General features: G+C 50.2%; 1 protein-coding gene across 1 annotated transcript in view; it reads left to right on the forward strand.

Moving 5' to 3' along the window:
• LOC133352879 (plectin-like) overlaps nt 1-17,985 on the forward strand; it is a 39,193-nt gene that overhangs the window by 18,980 nt on the left and 2,228 nt on the right. The window contains exons 3-8 of the mRNA XM_061568864.1: nt 3,702-3,791; nt 5,261-5,338; nt 6,828-6,920; nt 11,676-11,842; nt 15,192-15,307; nt 17,898-17,971. Coding sequence (XP_061424848.1) covers nt 3,702-3,791; nt 5,261-5,338; nt 6,828-6,920; nt 11,676-11,842; nt 15,192-15,307; nt 17,898-17,971 — 618 coding nt within the window. The remainder of the gene's footprint in view (nt 1-3,701; nt 3,792-5,260; nt 5,339-6,827; nt 6,921-11,675; nt 11,843-15,191; nt 15,308-17,897; nt 17,972-17,985) is intronic.

Consider the following 17,985-nt stretch of genomic DNA (forward strand, 5'->3'; position numbering starts at 1 on the left):
ACTCAGCCTCAAATGAGTACCCGGTGCAGTGTGTAAAAATCGCTGCTAGGGAGACAAAGGCGGTCGGGCGTGGTGCTGGCCACCCATCCCCTCGTGTGCCGTGCCTGCCTTCATAGGTACTACTCGCTAACAGCACTTGACCCCACCGTCTGTTAAGGCTACACGGGGGATCTTTGTCTTGGCGGTGGTGGCGGTGCAGCGTGGGCAAAGATGCCAAGGGCGGATTGACATTGGGCGTGGCGCGCGTTCGGCTGACATGGGCAGGGTCGCGTCTGCCGTGATGACGACGAGCCAGAGACTTCACTCCCCCCACACCCTTAACCCAACCCCCAGACAGACGTGACGGCGGCAGAGGACGCGACGCACGGTCGAGACGGCTCACACGCCCCCCCCAATCCCCCAAAAAACGTACGAAGCAGAACGCGCAACGATGCCCGTCTCCCCCACGAACACATCCATCCCTTGCAAACACCCCAACACATCCACCCCTTGCGAACATCCCAACACATCCATCCCTTGCAAACACCCCAACACATCCATCCCTTGCAAACACCCCAACACATCCATCCCTTGCAAACACCCCAACACATCCATCCCTTGCGAACATCCCAACATAGCCATCCCTTGCAAACACCCCAACACATCCATCCCTTGCGAACACCCCAACACATCCATCCCTTGCGAACACCCCAACACATCCATCCCTTGCAAACACCCCAACACATCCATCCCTTGCAAACACCCCAACACATCCATCCCCTGCAAACATCCCAACACATCCATCCCTTGCGAACACCCCAACACATCCACCCCTTGCAAACACCCCAACACATCCATCCCTTGCAAACACCCCAACACATCCACCCCTTGCGAACATCCCAACACATCCACCCCTTGCAAACACCCCAACACATCCATCCCTTGCAAACACCCCAACACATCCACCCCTTGCGAACATTCCAACACACCCATCCCTTTCAAACATCCCACAACATCCATCCCTTGCAAACACCCCAACACATCCACCCCTTGCGAACATCCCAACACATCCACCCCTTGCAAACACCCCAACACATCCATCCCTTGCAAACACCCCAACACATCCATCCCTTGTGAACATCCCAACACATCCATCCCTTGCAAACACCCCAACACATCCATCCCTTGCGAACACCCCAACACATCCATCCCTTGCAAACACCCCAACACATCCATCCCTTGCGAACATCCCAACACATCCATCCCTTGCGAACATCCCAACACATCCATCCCTTGCAAACACCCCAACACATCCATCCCTTGTGAACATCCCAACACATCCATCCCTTGCGAACATCCCAACACATCCATCCCTTGCGAACATCCCAACACATCCATCCCTTGCGAACATCCCAACACATCCATCCCTTGCAAACACCCCAACACATCCATCCCTTGTGAACATCCCAACACATCCATCCCTTGCGAACATCCCAACACATCCATCCCTTGCGAACATCCCAACACATCCACCCCTTGCAAACATCCCAACACATCCATCCCTTGCGAACATCCCAACACATCCATCCCTTGCAAACACCCCAACACATCCATCCCTTGTGAACATCCCAACACATCCATCCCTTGCAAACACCCCAACACATCCATCCCTTGCAAACACCCCAACACATCCATCCCTTGCGAACATCCCAACACATCCATCCCTTGCGAACATCCCAACACATCCATCCCTTGCGAACATCCCAACACATCCACCCCTTGCAAACATCCCAACACATCCATCCCTTGCGAACATCCCAACACATCCACCCCTTGCAAACACCCCAACACATCCATCCCTTGCGAACATCCCAACACATCCACCCCTTGCGAACATCCCAACACATCCATCCCTTGCGAACATCCCAACACATCCATCCCTTGTGAACATCCCAACACATCCATCCCTTGCAAACATGCCAACACATCCATCCCTTGCGAACATCCCAACACATCCATCCCTTGCGAACATCCCAACACATCCATCCCTTGCGAACATCCCAACACATCCATCCCTTGCGAACACCCCAACACATCCATCCCTTGCAAACACCCCAACACATCCATCCCTAGCAAACACCCCAACACATCCATCCCTTGCGAACATCCCAACACATCCATCCCTTGCAAACACCCCAACACATCCATCCCTTGCAAACACCCCAACACATCCATCCCTTGCAAACACCCCAACACATCCATCCCTAGCAAACACCCCAACACATCCATCCCTTGCAAACACCCCAACACATCCACCCCTTGCGAACATCCCAACACATCCACCCCTTGCAAACATCCCAACACATCCATCCCTTGCAAACACCCCAACACATCCACCCCTTGCGAACATCCCAACACATCCACCCCTTGCAAACACCCCAACACATCCATCCCTTGCAAACACCCCAACACATCCATCCCTTGTGAACATCCCAACACATCCATCCCTTGCGAACATCCCAACACATCCATCCCTTGCGAACCACGGCGCCCAATCCAAACGCCGAGCAATGACAGATGGTTGGTGATATTTGTTGCTGCTGCTGCGTTGGCAGTGGTACGCAGGCATGCATGACATTAATAAAAGTAACACATCATTAATAATACTGTGAGCTTAACACGAAAACAAAAATTAATAGGTGACGTTTCGGGCAACGGCCCTTCTTCACTGCACATTATTAGAGAGACCAGTGGACCTATGTGGCGTAGTCAATGGATCAAATGTGGAGTAGCCATGAAGGCTATATGGGGTTGGTGTGGGTGTATATTGCTTTGCCCCACTGCCAAGATGTATGGGTGGGGTGTTTGGAGCCCCCTCCTGCTGAACTCGATGTGAATAGCAGATGTGTCGCTCGCATTATCATGCTTTCCTCGCACCGTGTCGTGGGGCGGGGGGGGGTGGCTGCTTTGACCATACTTCATCCATGATGGTCAGGAGCTTAGAAATACAACACAACAATACAATTTGCTGCACTGCCTTCTGCTGAATGCTTAACCACGTCGTGTCGTGGCTCAACCGCGCGAACCGCCTGCAACGTGCCGGTATGCCTGGCACGGGCCTTAACCCATGCCTGCACTGTCTAGGCTAAACCCTTCCTAGCTTCCACGATCTCTGACGAGTCCGTGTACATCCCGGGTCATTTGGGCACATGCTTCCCTCCCTCGCGGATCGTAAACGTCGGGCACTCTATACTCTGGCTTGCCCGAAGGCGGTCCAGCAAGTGTGGTGGATTAAGCTCCACCTGTTCCAAGCTTTGTGGGATAGAGTGGTGCCTGCCCCCCCCCACCCCCTCACATGCGTGGGTTTTCTCTAAGCAGCCCAGTTTCTTCACACACATAAACACTCGTTCATTTGCAAACACCTTTACATAATGAGGATCGCCTTTCCCGTTTGTTCGTGGTTCCTCCTCGCACCACTGAGTCAATTCTTCAAAACTAGTTTTGTGTGTGTGTTTAGTTTGTTGTCCTTCCTCCGTACTTCCGATTAGTTGGCTACGTACGGTGCGAAAGAAGTTCAGCATACGTACATAACACGAGTCGTTCTCTCCCTCTCTCTCCGAGAGCGAGCTGATGCTGCGCAGAGGCGGCGCGTTACGAGTTAAAATTATTGTTATTGTTGCTGTTATTCCGTACGAAAGTTCCTTCTTTCTCTCCCCCTGCAGGTGAACGCTAAAATCTCCGACCTCTTTGAGGACCTGCGAGATGGACACAACCTCATCTCCCTGCTGGAGGTCCTCTCTGGAGAGAAGCTGGTGACCGCACGAACGCACGATGCACACAAAGCCAGCACACCCGCACCTCCCATTAGCACGGCTGGCTGCGTACGGTGCGATAGAAGTTCAACGAACGTGCATGCATGGCACGGCAGCTAACTCACGTGGCGTCGTGCGCACTGGGTCGTGGCCGCGTGTCCATTCGGGTGGCCGCCGAGCCGTGAGCTAATTTGCGAACCCACCGATCAGTGAGCCCCACTGTTAGCGCGACTCCGCCCTAACGCGTGACCCCCTGTCCGCGTGCGTGACCCCCAATGTTAGTGTGACCCCACCGATAACGCGTGACCCCATGTCCGCGTGCGTGACCCTCACTGTTAGTGTGACTCCACCGCTAACGAGTGACCTCCTGTCTGCGTGCGTGACCCCCAATATTAGTGCGACCCAACCGCTAACGCGTGACCCCCTCTCCACGTGCGTGACCCCCAATGTTAGTGTGACCCCACCGCTAACGCGTGACCCCCTCTCCACGTGCGTGACCCCCACTGTTAGTGTGACCCCACCGCTAACGCGTGACCCCCTGTCCGCGTGCGTGACCCCCAATGTTAGTGTGACCCCACCGCTAACGAGTGACCCCCTCTCCGCGTGCGTGACCCTCACTGTTAGTGTGACCCCACCGATAACGAGTGACCCCCTGTCCGCGTGCGTGACCCCCACTGTTAGTGCGACCCCACCGCTAACGCGTGACCCCCTCTCCACGTGCGTGACCCCCACTGTTAGTGTGACCCCACTGCTAACGCGTGACCCCCTGTCCACGTGCGTGACCCCCAATGTTAGTGTGACCCCACCGATAACGCGTGACCCCCTCTCCACGTGCGTGACCCCCACTGTTAGTGTGACCCCACTGCTAACGCGTGACCCCCTGTCCGCGTGCGTGACCCCCACCGTTAGTGTGACTCCACCACTAACGAGTGACCTCCTGTCTGCGTGCGTGACCCCCAATGTTAGTGCGACCCAACCGCTAATGCGTGACCCCCTCTCCACGTGCGTGGCCCCCAATGTTAGTGTGACCCCGCCGCTAACGCGTGACCCCCTCTCCACGTGCGTGACCCTCACTGTTAGTGTGACCCCACCGATAACGCGTGACCCTCTCTCCACGTGTGTGACCCCCACTGTTAGTGCGACCCCACCGCTAACGCGTGACCCCCTGTCCGCGTGCATGACCCCCAATGTTAGTGTGACCCCACTGCTAACGCGTGACCCCCTGTCCGCGTGCGTGACCCCCAATGTTAGTCTGACCCCACCACTAACGCGTGACCCCTCTCCGCGTGCGTGACCCCCACTGTTAGTGTGACCCCACCGATAACGAGTGACCCCCTGTCCACGTGCGTGACCCCCACTGTTAGTGCGACCCCACCGCTAACGCGTGACCCCCTCTCCGCGTGCGTGACCCCCACTGTTAGTGTGACCCCACTGCTAACGCGTAACCCCCTGTCCGCGTGCGTGTGCAGCCGCGAGAGAAGGGCAGCATGGCTTTCCACAAGCGCCAGAATGTGCAGTTCGCTCTGGAATTCCTGCGCAATCAAAACGTGAGTGCGCCGCCCGCTCCGAACTCCACACAAACGCACGCAACAGGTACCTTGACGCTTGAAACATAGAATCATCATAATAATAACAAATCCAGGGTTAATATATTCTGTGTCGCTGGAAGACTGAAGCAGGCACGTGCCTCGTAGCCACAACCATAACTTGGCTGGCCTTTTCAAATTCCTTCCTTGATTTTAAGATGTCCTTTTTCTTGCGTGCGTGGTTAGCGAGCCGCCTGCGCGACTTGCTGTTCTATATTTCCGTGTTGGCCCTGCTGTCAAGTGTTACTTGAGTGGTGCGTGACTTGAGGGATGTTGTTGTTTTCCCTCGATCGAGTTCGCTACTCGGTGTCTGCAACATTGTGGATTATTCGCCGGTGTAACTTCCCTTTTTTCACTAAGGCCCTCTGCGTGGTCCATCTTGTAAAACAGCTTAAGGCTGAATGTGTCAATCAATCGATCACAAGCAAACTATAAACTGGTTTTGGTGTGTTGGGAGCAGAAATAATTTCCGCGTTGCCGATTTGGACAGATCCGACCCGGCTGAAATGAAGTGCTGAATAAAGTATTAATCCCGCACCTCAGATTAGCACGGTTGGCTATGCCCAGTGGTACATAAGTTCAACATACAAACCTCCATAATCGTAAACAACTACAATAAACACAGATCCTTCTCTAATAGGGGTTTTCCCCTTTTTTGGCAACAAAACTGACGGTTTTCTTTAGAGCCTAGTCTCATATAGTGTTCGACCAGATGACGCCAAAAGGCACACAAAAGCTGTCTCTGGTGTGCACCAATCAGTTTCAAGGACAATGCATAAATTATCAAAGTATTGTTTCTTGTTTGCATTTGACTGCAAAGTATTGTGGTAATGTAAACATGATTCCTTGCAAAAGATGTCAGTTTTGTTGCCAGAAAAAAAGGGGAAAACCCCTATTAGTATATTTTTGTACTGGCAAAAGAGGTCCCATGATACAGAGCTTTCTCGTTAACAACAAAAAAATGTAACCCGTAAAAACAAAGTTTTTCACTATAAATCCTTTATATGCGTGGCGGCTAGAGTCCTCTCGTCCTCTGGCTTGAGGTGGTTGCCACCTATGGGTCAGATCATTGCCTTGCAGCATTAAGCAATTGGTAATTAAATATTTAAAAAAATCCTAAAAAGTGTAAAATTTAGCAAAAATTTTTTCACGAAAATGAATTGTCACGCACAACGAGTCTGTGTGGAAAATGTCAGCTCGATTGGATCACGGGAAGTGGGTTAAAAAACGATCGAAAGATTTGCACGGTCGTAAGCGCGCAAGCAAGCAAGCGAACTTAATATAAAGAATTTAAAAAATCAAGTGCCGTTCAAGTCCATCGGCCTGGAACAATGAGCTCCCCTAGTGGCGTTTGTAGCAACAGGCAAACCCCTGGACTGGCTTCCACTTCTCGGAGTCTTCATCAGCAGAGTGTGGCACCTGGTAAATGATGTTCGTGGCTGCTCCGCAGGTGAAGCTGGTGAACATCCGCAGTGATGACATCGTGGACGGAAACCCCAAGCTCATCCTGGGCCTCATCTGGACCATCATTGGTCACTTCCAGGTGAGCTCCGGCTGCATTGCCCTCACGTGTAATCCGTAGTAAAACGTTGGGGCTAACTTTGGTCCAACAGTTCCAACCACGGGCCCAACGTTGGCACATTTATTCGGCCAATGGCCAAATGAGCATTGCACCACCCGAGTTCCAATGACTGAAACGGCACACGACGCAGACAGTCCACCGGTCCTGGCCCAAGGCAGTCCACACACGACTCTAAGTAGGCAACACACGGCTCAAGGGAATCCACACACACCTCCAGGCAGTCGATCCTATCCTATTTAGAATGTATATAGCGCCCTTTCCAGGCAATACGCGAACACGTACACCCGACCTCGGCAGTATACGCGAGCGTATTTACCCATTGCATGGGCGCCAGTAATTCAGTAACGGAGTGCAAGGGGCCTGAAGCTCGCTGCTACTGCACCTTGCACTGCTGCACACAGCAACTCAAGCTGTGTGACTTCACGCACGAACCAGGTGCAACCCTTTTGCTTTGTAACCGGTAGCCGGAGACGGCTGTGACACTATGGGGGCCATCGGCGCTTGCCTGAAGGCAGCAAACACTCGTTCACGTCTATATTGTTGGTGGGGCAAAACTTTTTTTTTAATTAAAATGTGGTTTTCATGTTTAACCAGCTTTGACTAGATCCTTCAGCTATATTTGTGCCAAATTTAATCTCTCCAACCCAGTCTAGAAAGTCAGCCACTCCGTCGTGATCGATTACATGCAAATAAATAGAGCATCACATACAGACCATCGGTTCAATCCACTGCTGGATGAAGGCCTCCCCACACCGTGGTAGTCTTGGCAGTTGTTTACCCACGGGTTGGTGAAGGTGTGGGAGCATAGGAGTACTGTACTGTGCAGTACAACAATAGGGGTGCCACGGTGGGAAGATGTTATCTCCCTCGCCTGGTATACAGGAGAGCATGAGTTCGAACCCGACCTTGATGCTTGTATATTTGGAGTTTGCGCGTCTCTCTCCCCGTGGTCACGTGGGTATTTCTCTGGGTCCTCTAGTTTTTCCCTCCACATTTAAAATAAATGTGCGCATCGAGTATTTGGCTTTTATAAATTTCCACAGGACAAGCCACTTTGTTGAGCTATCATTTGTGGCCAGGTCACTTCTGAACAAGTATAACCCGTAAAAACAAAGTTTTTCACTCTAAATCCTTTATATGCGTGGGGGCTAGAGTCCTCTCGTCCTCTGGCTTGAGATGGCTGCCACCTATGGGTCAGATGATTGTCTGCCAGTATTAAGCAATTGGTAATTAAATATTTAATTAGTTTTCCCTAAACAGTGTAAAATTTTGGAATTTTTTTTCACGAACATTGTCTCGCACAACGAGTCTGTGTGCAAAATGTCAGCTCGATTGGATCACGGGAAGTGGGTTAAAAAACGACCAAAAGATTTGCACGGTCGTAAGCAAGCAAGCAAGCACGCAAGCAAGCGAGCGAACTTAATATAAAGGATTTAAAAAGAGCTGGAAAGCCCAGTGGGCCTTACTTTGTAAAATATTTTTTTTTGTTATTAAAAAATATATATATAGATTCTGCTGCACTGGCCTCTGTTGCCGTGGTGGAGTACCGGTTACGGAAGGATTGCGTGGAGGGGGAGTGGGGCAGGAACTGGCACTGAACTCAGCCATAACTGGGAAGCGAACTCGGATCGCCGGCTTCACAGCGCCGCGAGCTAACCACCGCGCCACGACTCCACCCGTCGCCATGTATGTTATTATAGGACAGAGGCAAAGACCCCCCCCCCCCCCACCCCTATAGCCTTTACAGACTCTTGGGGCAAGTGCTGTTCACGAGCACCGATGCAGCCCGGCACGAGACACGGCGGGCGGCTGGGTGTCCAGCATCACGCCTGACCGCCTTCGTCTTCCTAGTGGTGACGTTTACAGACCGCACCGTGTACTTTCAATTTAGTCTGAGTCGACCTAGGAGAGGCCCAGAAGAAACATCTCAGCTGTGTTGGCCGTGAGCGGCAATCGAACTCGGGTAGATGTTACATACACACAAACACACTCTTGAAGGAAGCTGTGATGGTGAAGGCGGGGAGAGAGTGCGTCAGCGTGGAAAGGCTCATTCTGTCAACCCAGTGACATGTCGCAGCAAAGGAGGCGTGGAAGCCCATCCCAGGGTGGCCAGTTTTTTGCGGTTTTGTAAAAAAAAATCTCTTCGGGGTTTTTATTTCTTTCCACCCATCCCCAGCCAGGTAATTTTGTCCATTTGTGCCGCGGCTGTCATAGCATTGATGCGGTGTTGAAGCTGGGCCTGGGTGTGGCAAGCCAGATGTCGGCAAACAAACCTAAAGAGAATGGCATCTTTATTCTTCCCCCTTTCAATTTTTTGGGGTAAAAAAAAAACAGTTATACATGTCTGGGTTTATTGGCTTCTGGCCAAACATATCATTTTCAACGGACGGAGATGTCCCCGTGTAGCATTGACAGACGTTTTGGAGAGAAGTGCTGTTAGCGAGTAAAATAAAAACGAAACTATTTTTTTACCAGACAAGGTCCACTGAGCTAAACAGCTCTTTTTAGAAGCGATCTCGCTGCAAATGATAGCTCAACGAAGTGGCTTATCACGTGGAAGTTTAAAGCAGCCAAACAATCTAAACGCATGGAGGAAAATCCAGGGGGTCCCGGAGAAAAATCCTAACGACCACGGGGAGAATATGCAAACTCCATATATACAGGCGTCAGGGTCGGAAACAAACCCACGGCCTCCTGCGTACTAGGCAAGGGAGATAACATTTCACCACCACGGCCATGAAGGCTGGATGGCATTTACATCCACACATCGCATTTACATCCACACACACACAGACACAACGCGTCTGCAGTGCTCCATGACTACCGCCGTGTGGAGGTAAGCATTTCACTCTCACTTAGCTCATCTTTAATCTCCCCGGCACTCATGCCCCAACCTCTCCCTTTTCTCATTTGGGAAAGTATTAAAAGGGCTCTCAGTGACAGCCGAACGTCGCCCGATCTTGTCCGGGAATTAACGTCAATTTGAGATGCCTGAGCGAGCTCACGTACCTTTACCAATCCACTGCTGGATGAGCGCCTCCCCTCATCCCGGACAGGGTATATTATTCGACTGCCCTTCACCAGCCTGCTGAGCCACAGTTGCTGAAGACAGCGGAGCGTGTACGTACGGTACGGTGCCACGGTTGATGTCGCTGCAATCGTCCTCTGCTGCCCACCACGTAGCCAGCCCCACAGCGGCCGGGGACAACCCGTTTGTGTATATGGCGGCCACCCACCCACCCAAGCCCTATCCTGGCACTATCCAGGCTCCCAAAATAAATTCCTGCTTAGCTTCCCACATGTGGCACACGCGCTCACACAGCAAGGGCCCGCATGGTGGTGGTGGTGGTAGTGGCAGTGGTGGTGGTAGTGGCGGTGGTGGTGGTAGTGGTGGCGGTGGTGGTGGTAGTGGCGGTGGTGGCGAGCCTGCGAGATCGCTCGCGTGGCTGCGCTTGCCCGTTGTCGGCGTCTATTGAGACGTAATCGCTGACGCCTCGGTGCCCTTGAGACAAACGCACGTTGACGCCCGGTTCGTCCGAGGGGGCTTCGCCCGCCGGACCCACCGGGCCACGGAAGCGGCGGCGGCGGCCGGCAGCGCACTCAGTCGGCATCCCATCAGCGCGACGCAATCGACGAAGCGGTTTTCTTTGGCTGTAGATTGTGGCGGCAATAAAGGGAATCTGTGTAAAAGCTAACAAACGACGTTAATGAGTGAACGGCACCGAGCCAACACGGGTTATTTGGGGTGTGGGGGGGCGGGTGTTGGTGAAAGAGCTCGTGTCGATCAAAGGTTGGTCTTGGTGTCGCTGTCACTCGTCGACGTTGAGGCTGTGAGAGCGGTGAGGCTGAGTTGAGCGGCGTGGGGCTGGGGAGAGCCGGCGGTGAGGTTTTGAGATGGGTGGTGGCGAGGCCTGCCCCGGACTGAGCCTGTGAGGCTTTGTCGGTGAGTTTTAGATGAGCGGTGAGACTGTGCGAGCGGTTGAGGGCTGGTGGATGGCTGGTTTGAGATGAGGCTGGGTTGGTAAGCGTTTGTTTGTGCGTGCGCATTGGGGAGCGGTAGTGTAGCGGTGAGCGTGCTGCCCTATGAACCCGCCGATCCGAGTTCGATTACCGCTCACGGCCAGTGCCGGTGATGAACATCTGAACCGGTCCTGCGCCTACACGAGGTCGACGCAGCCTCAAATGACGACCGGTGCGGTGCGTCAACGTCACCACTGGGGAGGTGTAGGCGCCTGATCTTATTGCTGACCACCCACCCCTTCGTGTGTGTCGCGTGGGCCTTCACAAGTTTGCTACTCGCTGACAAACCATCTGCCCCAACAGTCCGTTAAGGCTATACGGGGGTCGGGGGCAGTGCCAGATTAAGCTAGTGTGGGGCCTGTAGCATATGCTATAAAGGGGCTCTAAATAAAATAAAAACACGTAAATATTAATTGTAAAGTAATTGTATTTTTTCATTTACCATGAAGCCAGATAATACGACAAATCGCTAACCTTAAACACCCAGTCGTTCATAAAAATTGAAGGCACTATAGTACTATAGTAATAGAGCAAGTGCAGAATTACTGAACCGGAATTGATAGCTTGAAAGCATTTAGCGCGGTGCCCTTGAAAATGCGGGGCCCGTAGCTACTACTGCATATGTAGCTACTTTTGCTGCTAGGCTAATCCGGCACTGGTCGGGGCATCTTTGTCTTTGTGTGCGGCGCCACGCAGGTGCCGGACGTGAGTGTGGGCGAGGAGCACACGGCGCTCCGTGCCGAAGACAAACTTCTGCTGTGGGTGCGCGGCGCCATCGCGGGCACCCCAGGGCTCGTGTGCAACGACTTCACGAGCTCGTGGCGCGACGGACGCGTATTCTGCGCCCTCCTGCGCTCGCACCTGTGAGTGACCGCGCGGGCAACACACAGGGCACACAAGCGCTGCGTCCCCGGGGCATGCACGCTATGCCCTTGGGGCATGCACGCTATACCCCTAGGACATACACACTGCGCCCCCCTGGCATGCACGCTATGCCCCCAGCACATGCACGCTATGCCCCCAGCACATGCACGCTATGCCCACAGCACATGCACGCTATGCCCACAGCACATGCACGCTATGCCCTCGGGGCATGCACGCTATACCCCCAGGACATACACACTGTGCCCCCAAGGCATGCACGCTATGCCCCCAGGGCATGAACGTTGCGTCCCTAGAGCATGCACGTTGCACACGCAGGGCATGCATGCAACACACGCAGATTCTAGTGACAGTGAATTTCGCGTGTTTGTGGCAGTGGTATTGTCGTTCTGGTGGTGCATTGGTAATGTCGTTTGTTTGTTGTAGCGATCGTGAAGTGACATGTTTGTGGTCGGGGTTGTCTCGTGCTAGCAGTGGTTCGTGCACTGCGCTACAAACGAGGAAAACTGAGTTAAATACCTGACCACGGCTAACATAAGTGGCGAATATCCGAACCGATTCTTGGCATCCCCTAGGTTGACTCAACCTTAAATGTACACCTCAGTGTGGTGTGTGATCGTCAGCACTGATGTGCCAGTCTTAATAGATGTCTGCTCACATCAGCTGCCCCAATAATTTTTCTTGGGGCCATGGTGGCGAGATGTTAACTACCTCGCCTGGTATACAGGAGGTCATGGATTCGATCCCGACCCTGACGCCTGCTGCTGTATATTTGCAGTTTGTATGTTTTCTCCGTGGCCGCCTGCATTTTTCTCCAGATCCTCCGGTTTTTCCCTCCATATTTGGAATCGACGTCACGCGTTTTGAGTATTTGGCTGCTATAAATGTCCACGTAACAAGCCACTTTGTTGAGCTATCATTTGTGGCCAGGTCACTTCTGAAAAAGAGCTGTATATCCCAGTGGGCCTTACTTTGTCAAATAAATAAAATATTGTTATTTAAAAAAATATATATATATAGATTATGCTGCACTGGCCTCTGTTGCCGTGGTGGAGTGCCGGTTATAGAAGGACTGCGTGGAGGGGGGAGTGGGGAAGGAACTGGTCCGGATATCACTCGGCACTGAACTCGGCCATGACTGGGAAGCGAACTTGTAATTTTTTCTGAAGATTGCCGCGAGGCTGTGGTTGTTGGGGGGAATTGCAGCGCCCAGCCTCGTGATGATGTCTGCTGTGATTTTTGCTTGGCACAGCGACCGATGTGATAACGGATTCCAGGGGATTCAGCAATGGACTTTACTCCGATGTTCGCGACGATCATGCTGATGAGGTCATGCTGATGAGGTCATGCAGATGATGCTTCAAAAGATGACGGAATTATGACAAGTTAAATCATTAGTTTCTTAAACGTCGCGAACATAATTCGTGTGGAGGTAATGGGTTGGCTTTTTTTTATAGTGTAAAGTAATTCTTGAAATTGCTCCATCGAATGGAAAATTACACATTGCTTGCAGGGTTGCGATTTCCGCATGGAAAATGCGGAAGGAGGGTTCAAATTTTCCCGCATTTTTGCTAAAGTCAACCGCAAACGGTGGAAAGACTACTCCTATGACCGCGCGCTTTTAACAACACGTTAATGCGTTCTATTGGAAAGGATACATGCAAGGCCCAGCATCACGTAGGGCTTTGAGTTACTGATTGGAATGAATATATGATTTCCGCATTTCCGCACAAGAACCACATACTTTATTCAAATGCGGAGCCGTGATTACGAGCACATGTACATGATGTATCCTTTCCAATAGAACGCATTAACGTGTTGTTAAAAGCGCGCGGTCATAGGAGTAGTCTTTCCACCGTTTGCGGTTGACTTTAGCAAAAATGCGGGAAAATTTGAACCCTCCTTCCGCATTTTCCATGCGGAAATCGCAACCCTGATTGCTTGGCCTTTCTATCGAAAATATGCGCAAAGGTTGGAGCACATGGCCTTCAATATGAACAATGCGTGTTCAAAGTCTGGGCTTGAGTCAACTCAGCCCATCATACCAATGTGTTGGGGGGTCAAATAAAACAAGTTTTCCATTGTATAAAGCAACAGTGGTTGTCCGATAGTGATACATTGCCTTGTTTATAATTCAAATACACAATTGTTAAGTTGACTCAGGCAATGAATTGTGGCATTTTTACGCCAGTGACTGTAAACCGACAATGAGTTAAAACCCATGATCAGTTTGGTGTGGAAGCCACATTTGCTACGTTCTCACAATCAATGTAAAGCAGACCGGCTCAGTTCATAAACCGGGCCAATGTGCTCAGTCTGGCATCCCACAGTAGCCTAACCTGGCCAGGCCAGTCCAAACTCGGCCACATGATGGTTCACTTCCTTAAAGGAACTGCACACCTGGGCCGCCCCGAAAAACCAGTGGTGATGTCACGGGGTCAACATGGAAGAGAGAGATTCATGATCAATGGCGTCTCCTACTTAGGTCAACTTCCGTGTTATGTTTTGTTTTACCAAAAAAGTGTAAAAACATAAATATGTTTTAGATTGGAGTTTGTGGCCTAGCACACCCCTTTAACTAACCTACTGTGAACCCAGTAACCTGAGTTTGATTCTCAGCCATGGCTAATTTCGGTGGCGTGTGATATCTGCATCCGGTCCTGGGCTCACCCTTTGTCAACGCACACTAACCAGTCTTATATTACCTTAAAGGAATTTATTTAGCGTCTTAACTAAGGCGCTTTAGAAATAATTAACAACGGCGCATATAAATGCCACAGTGGAGATGAGGTGAATGCAATAGATGAGTGGAAGCAATGGGGACGAATCTGTGCATCTGTGACGATGTGTGAACTCAGTGATAAACGGATTGAATGAATTGAGAATGAGTGAGAGCTGTATAATGAGAATATGAAGAGGGAGCAGTAACGGGGGTGGTTATGAGGGGGAGATTAAAGGGGTCGTGGGAGGAGCTAGGGAAAATAAGTGAGTTTTGAGTGAGGAGCGGAAACTAGTGAGTGAAACTGACTGTTTAATGTGGGAAGTTATGGTCAAACATCCCCGCCATGGCCAAAACAGCATCGGAAGGACACCAGCGGTAGGTTGACAAAGAGATTGGGATCATCTTTTTTTGTTCTTGGAGGGGCTGATGGAACCAAGGACTTGGGGGCCCACGTGGCTCTTGAAGCGTTGGGGGTCCAGGAAACGGGTTCCGTGGGGGGCCATGTCCAGTTCCGTGGGGGGCCATACCTAACAATGGCCTGGCGTGGCTCGGCTCAGCTCCCAGTGGCCGTGGAAACGCGGCATTCGACCTTTGTGTTTCGTTCTCAGGCCAAAGGCCGTGGACCTCGACCAGCTGTCTCGGAGGAACGTTCACGAGAGGCTGGAGTTCGCCTTCTCCCAGGCAGAGCAGCACTTGGGCGTACCCAGAATCCTCGACGTCGAAGGTAAGCGCATGGCATCTAAACACGGCGGCGGCGGCGGTACCAGCGTGGCTCTCTCTCGAGTCGCGCAGGCGGTGCGACTGCGCCGGGGAGCACTGAGCTGGAGGGGCCCCACGAGCCGGGTCATGGGGAGGGTGGCGAATCAGACAGGAGGGGTCCCTATTTAATTACTTAGCCACCGGTCAAACAATGGATCTTTATTCATACAGCGCACTGCACATCAATAAAGGTGCATCGGCATGCTTTAGATGAAATTCAATTGACATGAATGCCCAATATGTAGAATATACAAAACGTAAGACATTTCGTTTCAAAGTAGCAGTGCAATGTATCGCAGGCAATATTCAATAAAAACACCTATACATATATGTCTTTATGTATATCATTAACAAACTAGAATACTCAACACATTGAGTTTTCAGGCAATGGCCCTGCTTGCTATGAGGAAGGGACATTGCCCGAAACATCGCCAATTATACAGGGTTCCTTGTTCGGCCGCTGTGTTATTGACAAACGTGTTGAATTATTGTTTTGTTCATTGTGCTTTGTGCACCGCTGCCAATGGAGCATCACCAAATGCTATCGATGTTTCATCATGAAAACCGGGGTAATACAATTTAGGAAACACACAGTAGAAGCAGATACCCAACTTTCCTCGTGTATTTGTACTCAATTACAGATGCCCGAAAGAGGTGTTTCATATATATTTATGAAAAGTATCTGCTCCTCTGATGTTTACGTGGAGATCGTTCCATTACGATGCAGCCAGACAGCTGAAGGAACGCCAATCAAAAGTCATGTATCGGAAGCGAGGAACTACAAAGTATAATAATAGGGCTTTTTCCCCTTGTTTCTGGCAACAAAACTGAAACCTTTTTACAAGGAATCATGTGTGCATTAACCACAATACTTGTGGTCAAAATGCAAACAAAAAACACACTCTGATAATATATGCAGTTTTGTTGCCAGAAAAAAAAGGGGAAAACCCCTATTATTATATTTTGGTACTGGCCAAGGAGGTCTAATGATGTAGAACTACAAACTACAAAGTAGTTCTGGGTCTAAAGACATCTGGCAGGGACGTAGATCTGCGCCCACGTGAACCATGCTACGCGACTAGCAATGCATGTTCACACACATGCTCACACATTAATTATAGATTTGAAGCTTTCGTGACTGCAAGGATTCATACTCTTAGTTTTTTCAGGTAAAGTCACGTAGGTAAAAAATGAAATTAAAATTAATAAAAATAAAATACATGTCCATGCCAGGCAGGTCTTTTACACACGTAGCTGAAGATCGATGATGATGATGATGATGATGATACCTAGATCCAGTGGCCAAGGTGATGGTATTAGTTCGGTAGACAATAGGTCACTCTTAACAGATGGACAGCGTGAAGGCTACCATCTCACTCCCAGGCAGGTAGTGTGCATCAACTTAGCATGTGGCGTGGACAGTATCAGTGCTTAAGGTTAAACGCACAATGGAATAAAGGCATTGCCCTTAATTTAACTCAAGTATAAAACACAGTACGTGTTCACAGTATCACGATACAAAAGAAGCAAATTGCTATGCATAGCAACGAAACAATATCTCTGTTATGAAAATTAGATTGGAGAAAGAAAAATATGAAGGTAAATGGAGAGAAGATGAATCATCTCACATTTGACTCCTCAGCCATCGAATGCGCTTTAATCCATCTCATTGTGTTGTCATTGAACGTGTGGAGGATTAATCAACTCACTCTTTACAGTAACAGTTAGGTTTAACAACCGATGAAAATCATCTGCAGGGAAACGAGAGAAATTAGTAATAATTCACGAGCAACAGGTTTGTTGAAAAGAGGAACTCTTTGAAGGAACACAACTAGAACACAACAGAATATGTCTACATACTGAAATTTGCTGACCGCTTCAAAATGTATGAAGTCACGAGGCTGGTGAAAGAATTTTGGAAAAATTCGCCAGCAACATATATACTCATATGCCTCAAGTAGAAAACTATGAATTCGTGAATGTTACCTGCTGTGACATGGGATCAGAAACATGGACTCTGACAAACACCGTAGATCAAAATCTAAACAGCGTGCAAAGAAACAAAAGATTCACGGTGGGAATAGACTTCGAGAAAAAAAGAGGAACACATAAATGCAATTTAAAGACATATTGACAGCGAAGAAAAGTAGTAAGTGCGCTTGGGCAGGACCCATCGCTCGAAGGAATGATGGCCAATGACAGGACTGCTGACGGAGCAGAAGCCAAAGGAGGAAATGTGCCCGAAAGGATGATCACCGTGGAAATGGAGCAATCACATCGGTTCATGTGCAGGAGATGTATCGATTGTATCTGACAACTTAGGAAGGCCTCCAGGTGTTCCAGAGTGGACCATGGGTGAAACATTACAACTGATGGTGATATGATGATGAGTAGGATAGATGGTAATGAATAACAAAGAAAAAACGCGACACTTATACAGCTGACAAGATGTTGTCTCTTTTCGTATGACGTAAATTATTCTGCATTGTATAAGTGACCGGTGTTTTTTTTTATTGATTTTCAGTTCTAATTCAGAGCTTTCTTGTATGTTTTAGATGTCGATGTCCCAACGCCGGATTCGAAGTCAATTATGACTTACGTCTCCTTGCTCTACACAGCCTTCCAGAAGGTATGCAAACTGAA

Source organism: Lethenteron reissneri, chromosome 42, assembly GCF_015708825.2.
Source record: "Lethenteron reissneri isolate LAM-NWPU_2019-01 chromosome 42, ASM1570882v1, whole genome shotgun sequence".
NCBI lineage: Eukaryota > Metazoa > Chordata > Hyperoartia > Petromyzontiformes > Petromyzontidae > Lethenteron > Lethenteron reissneri.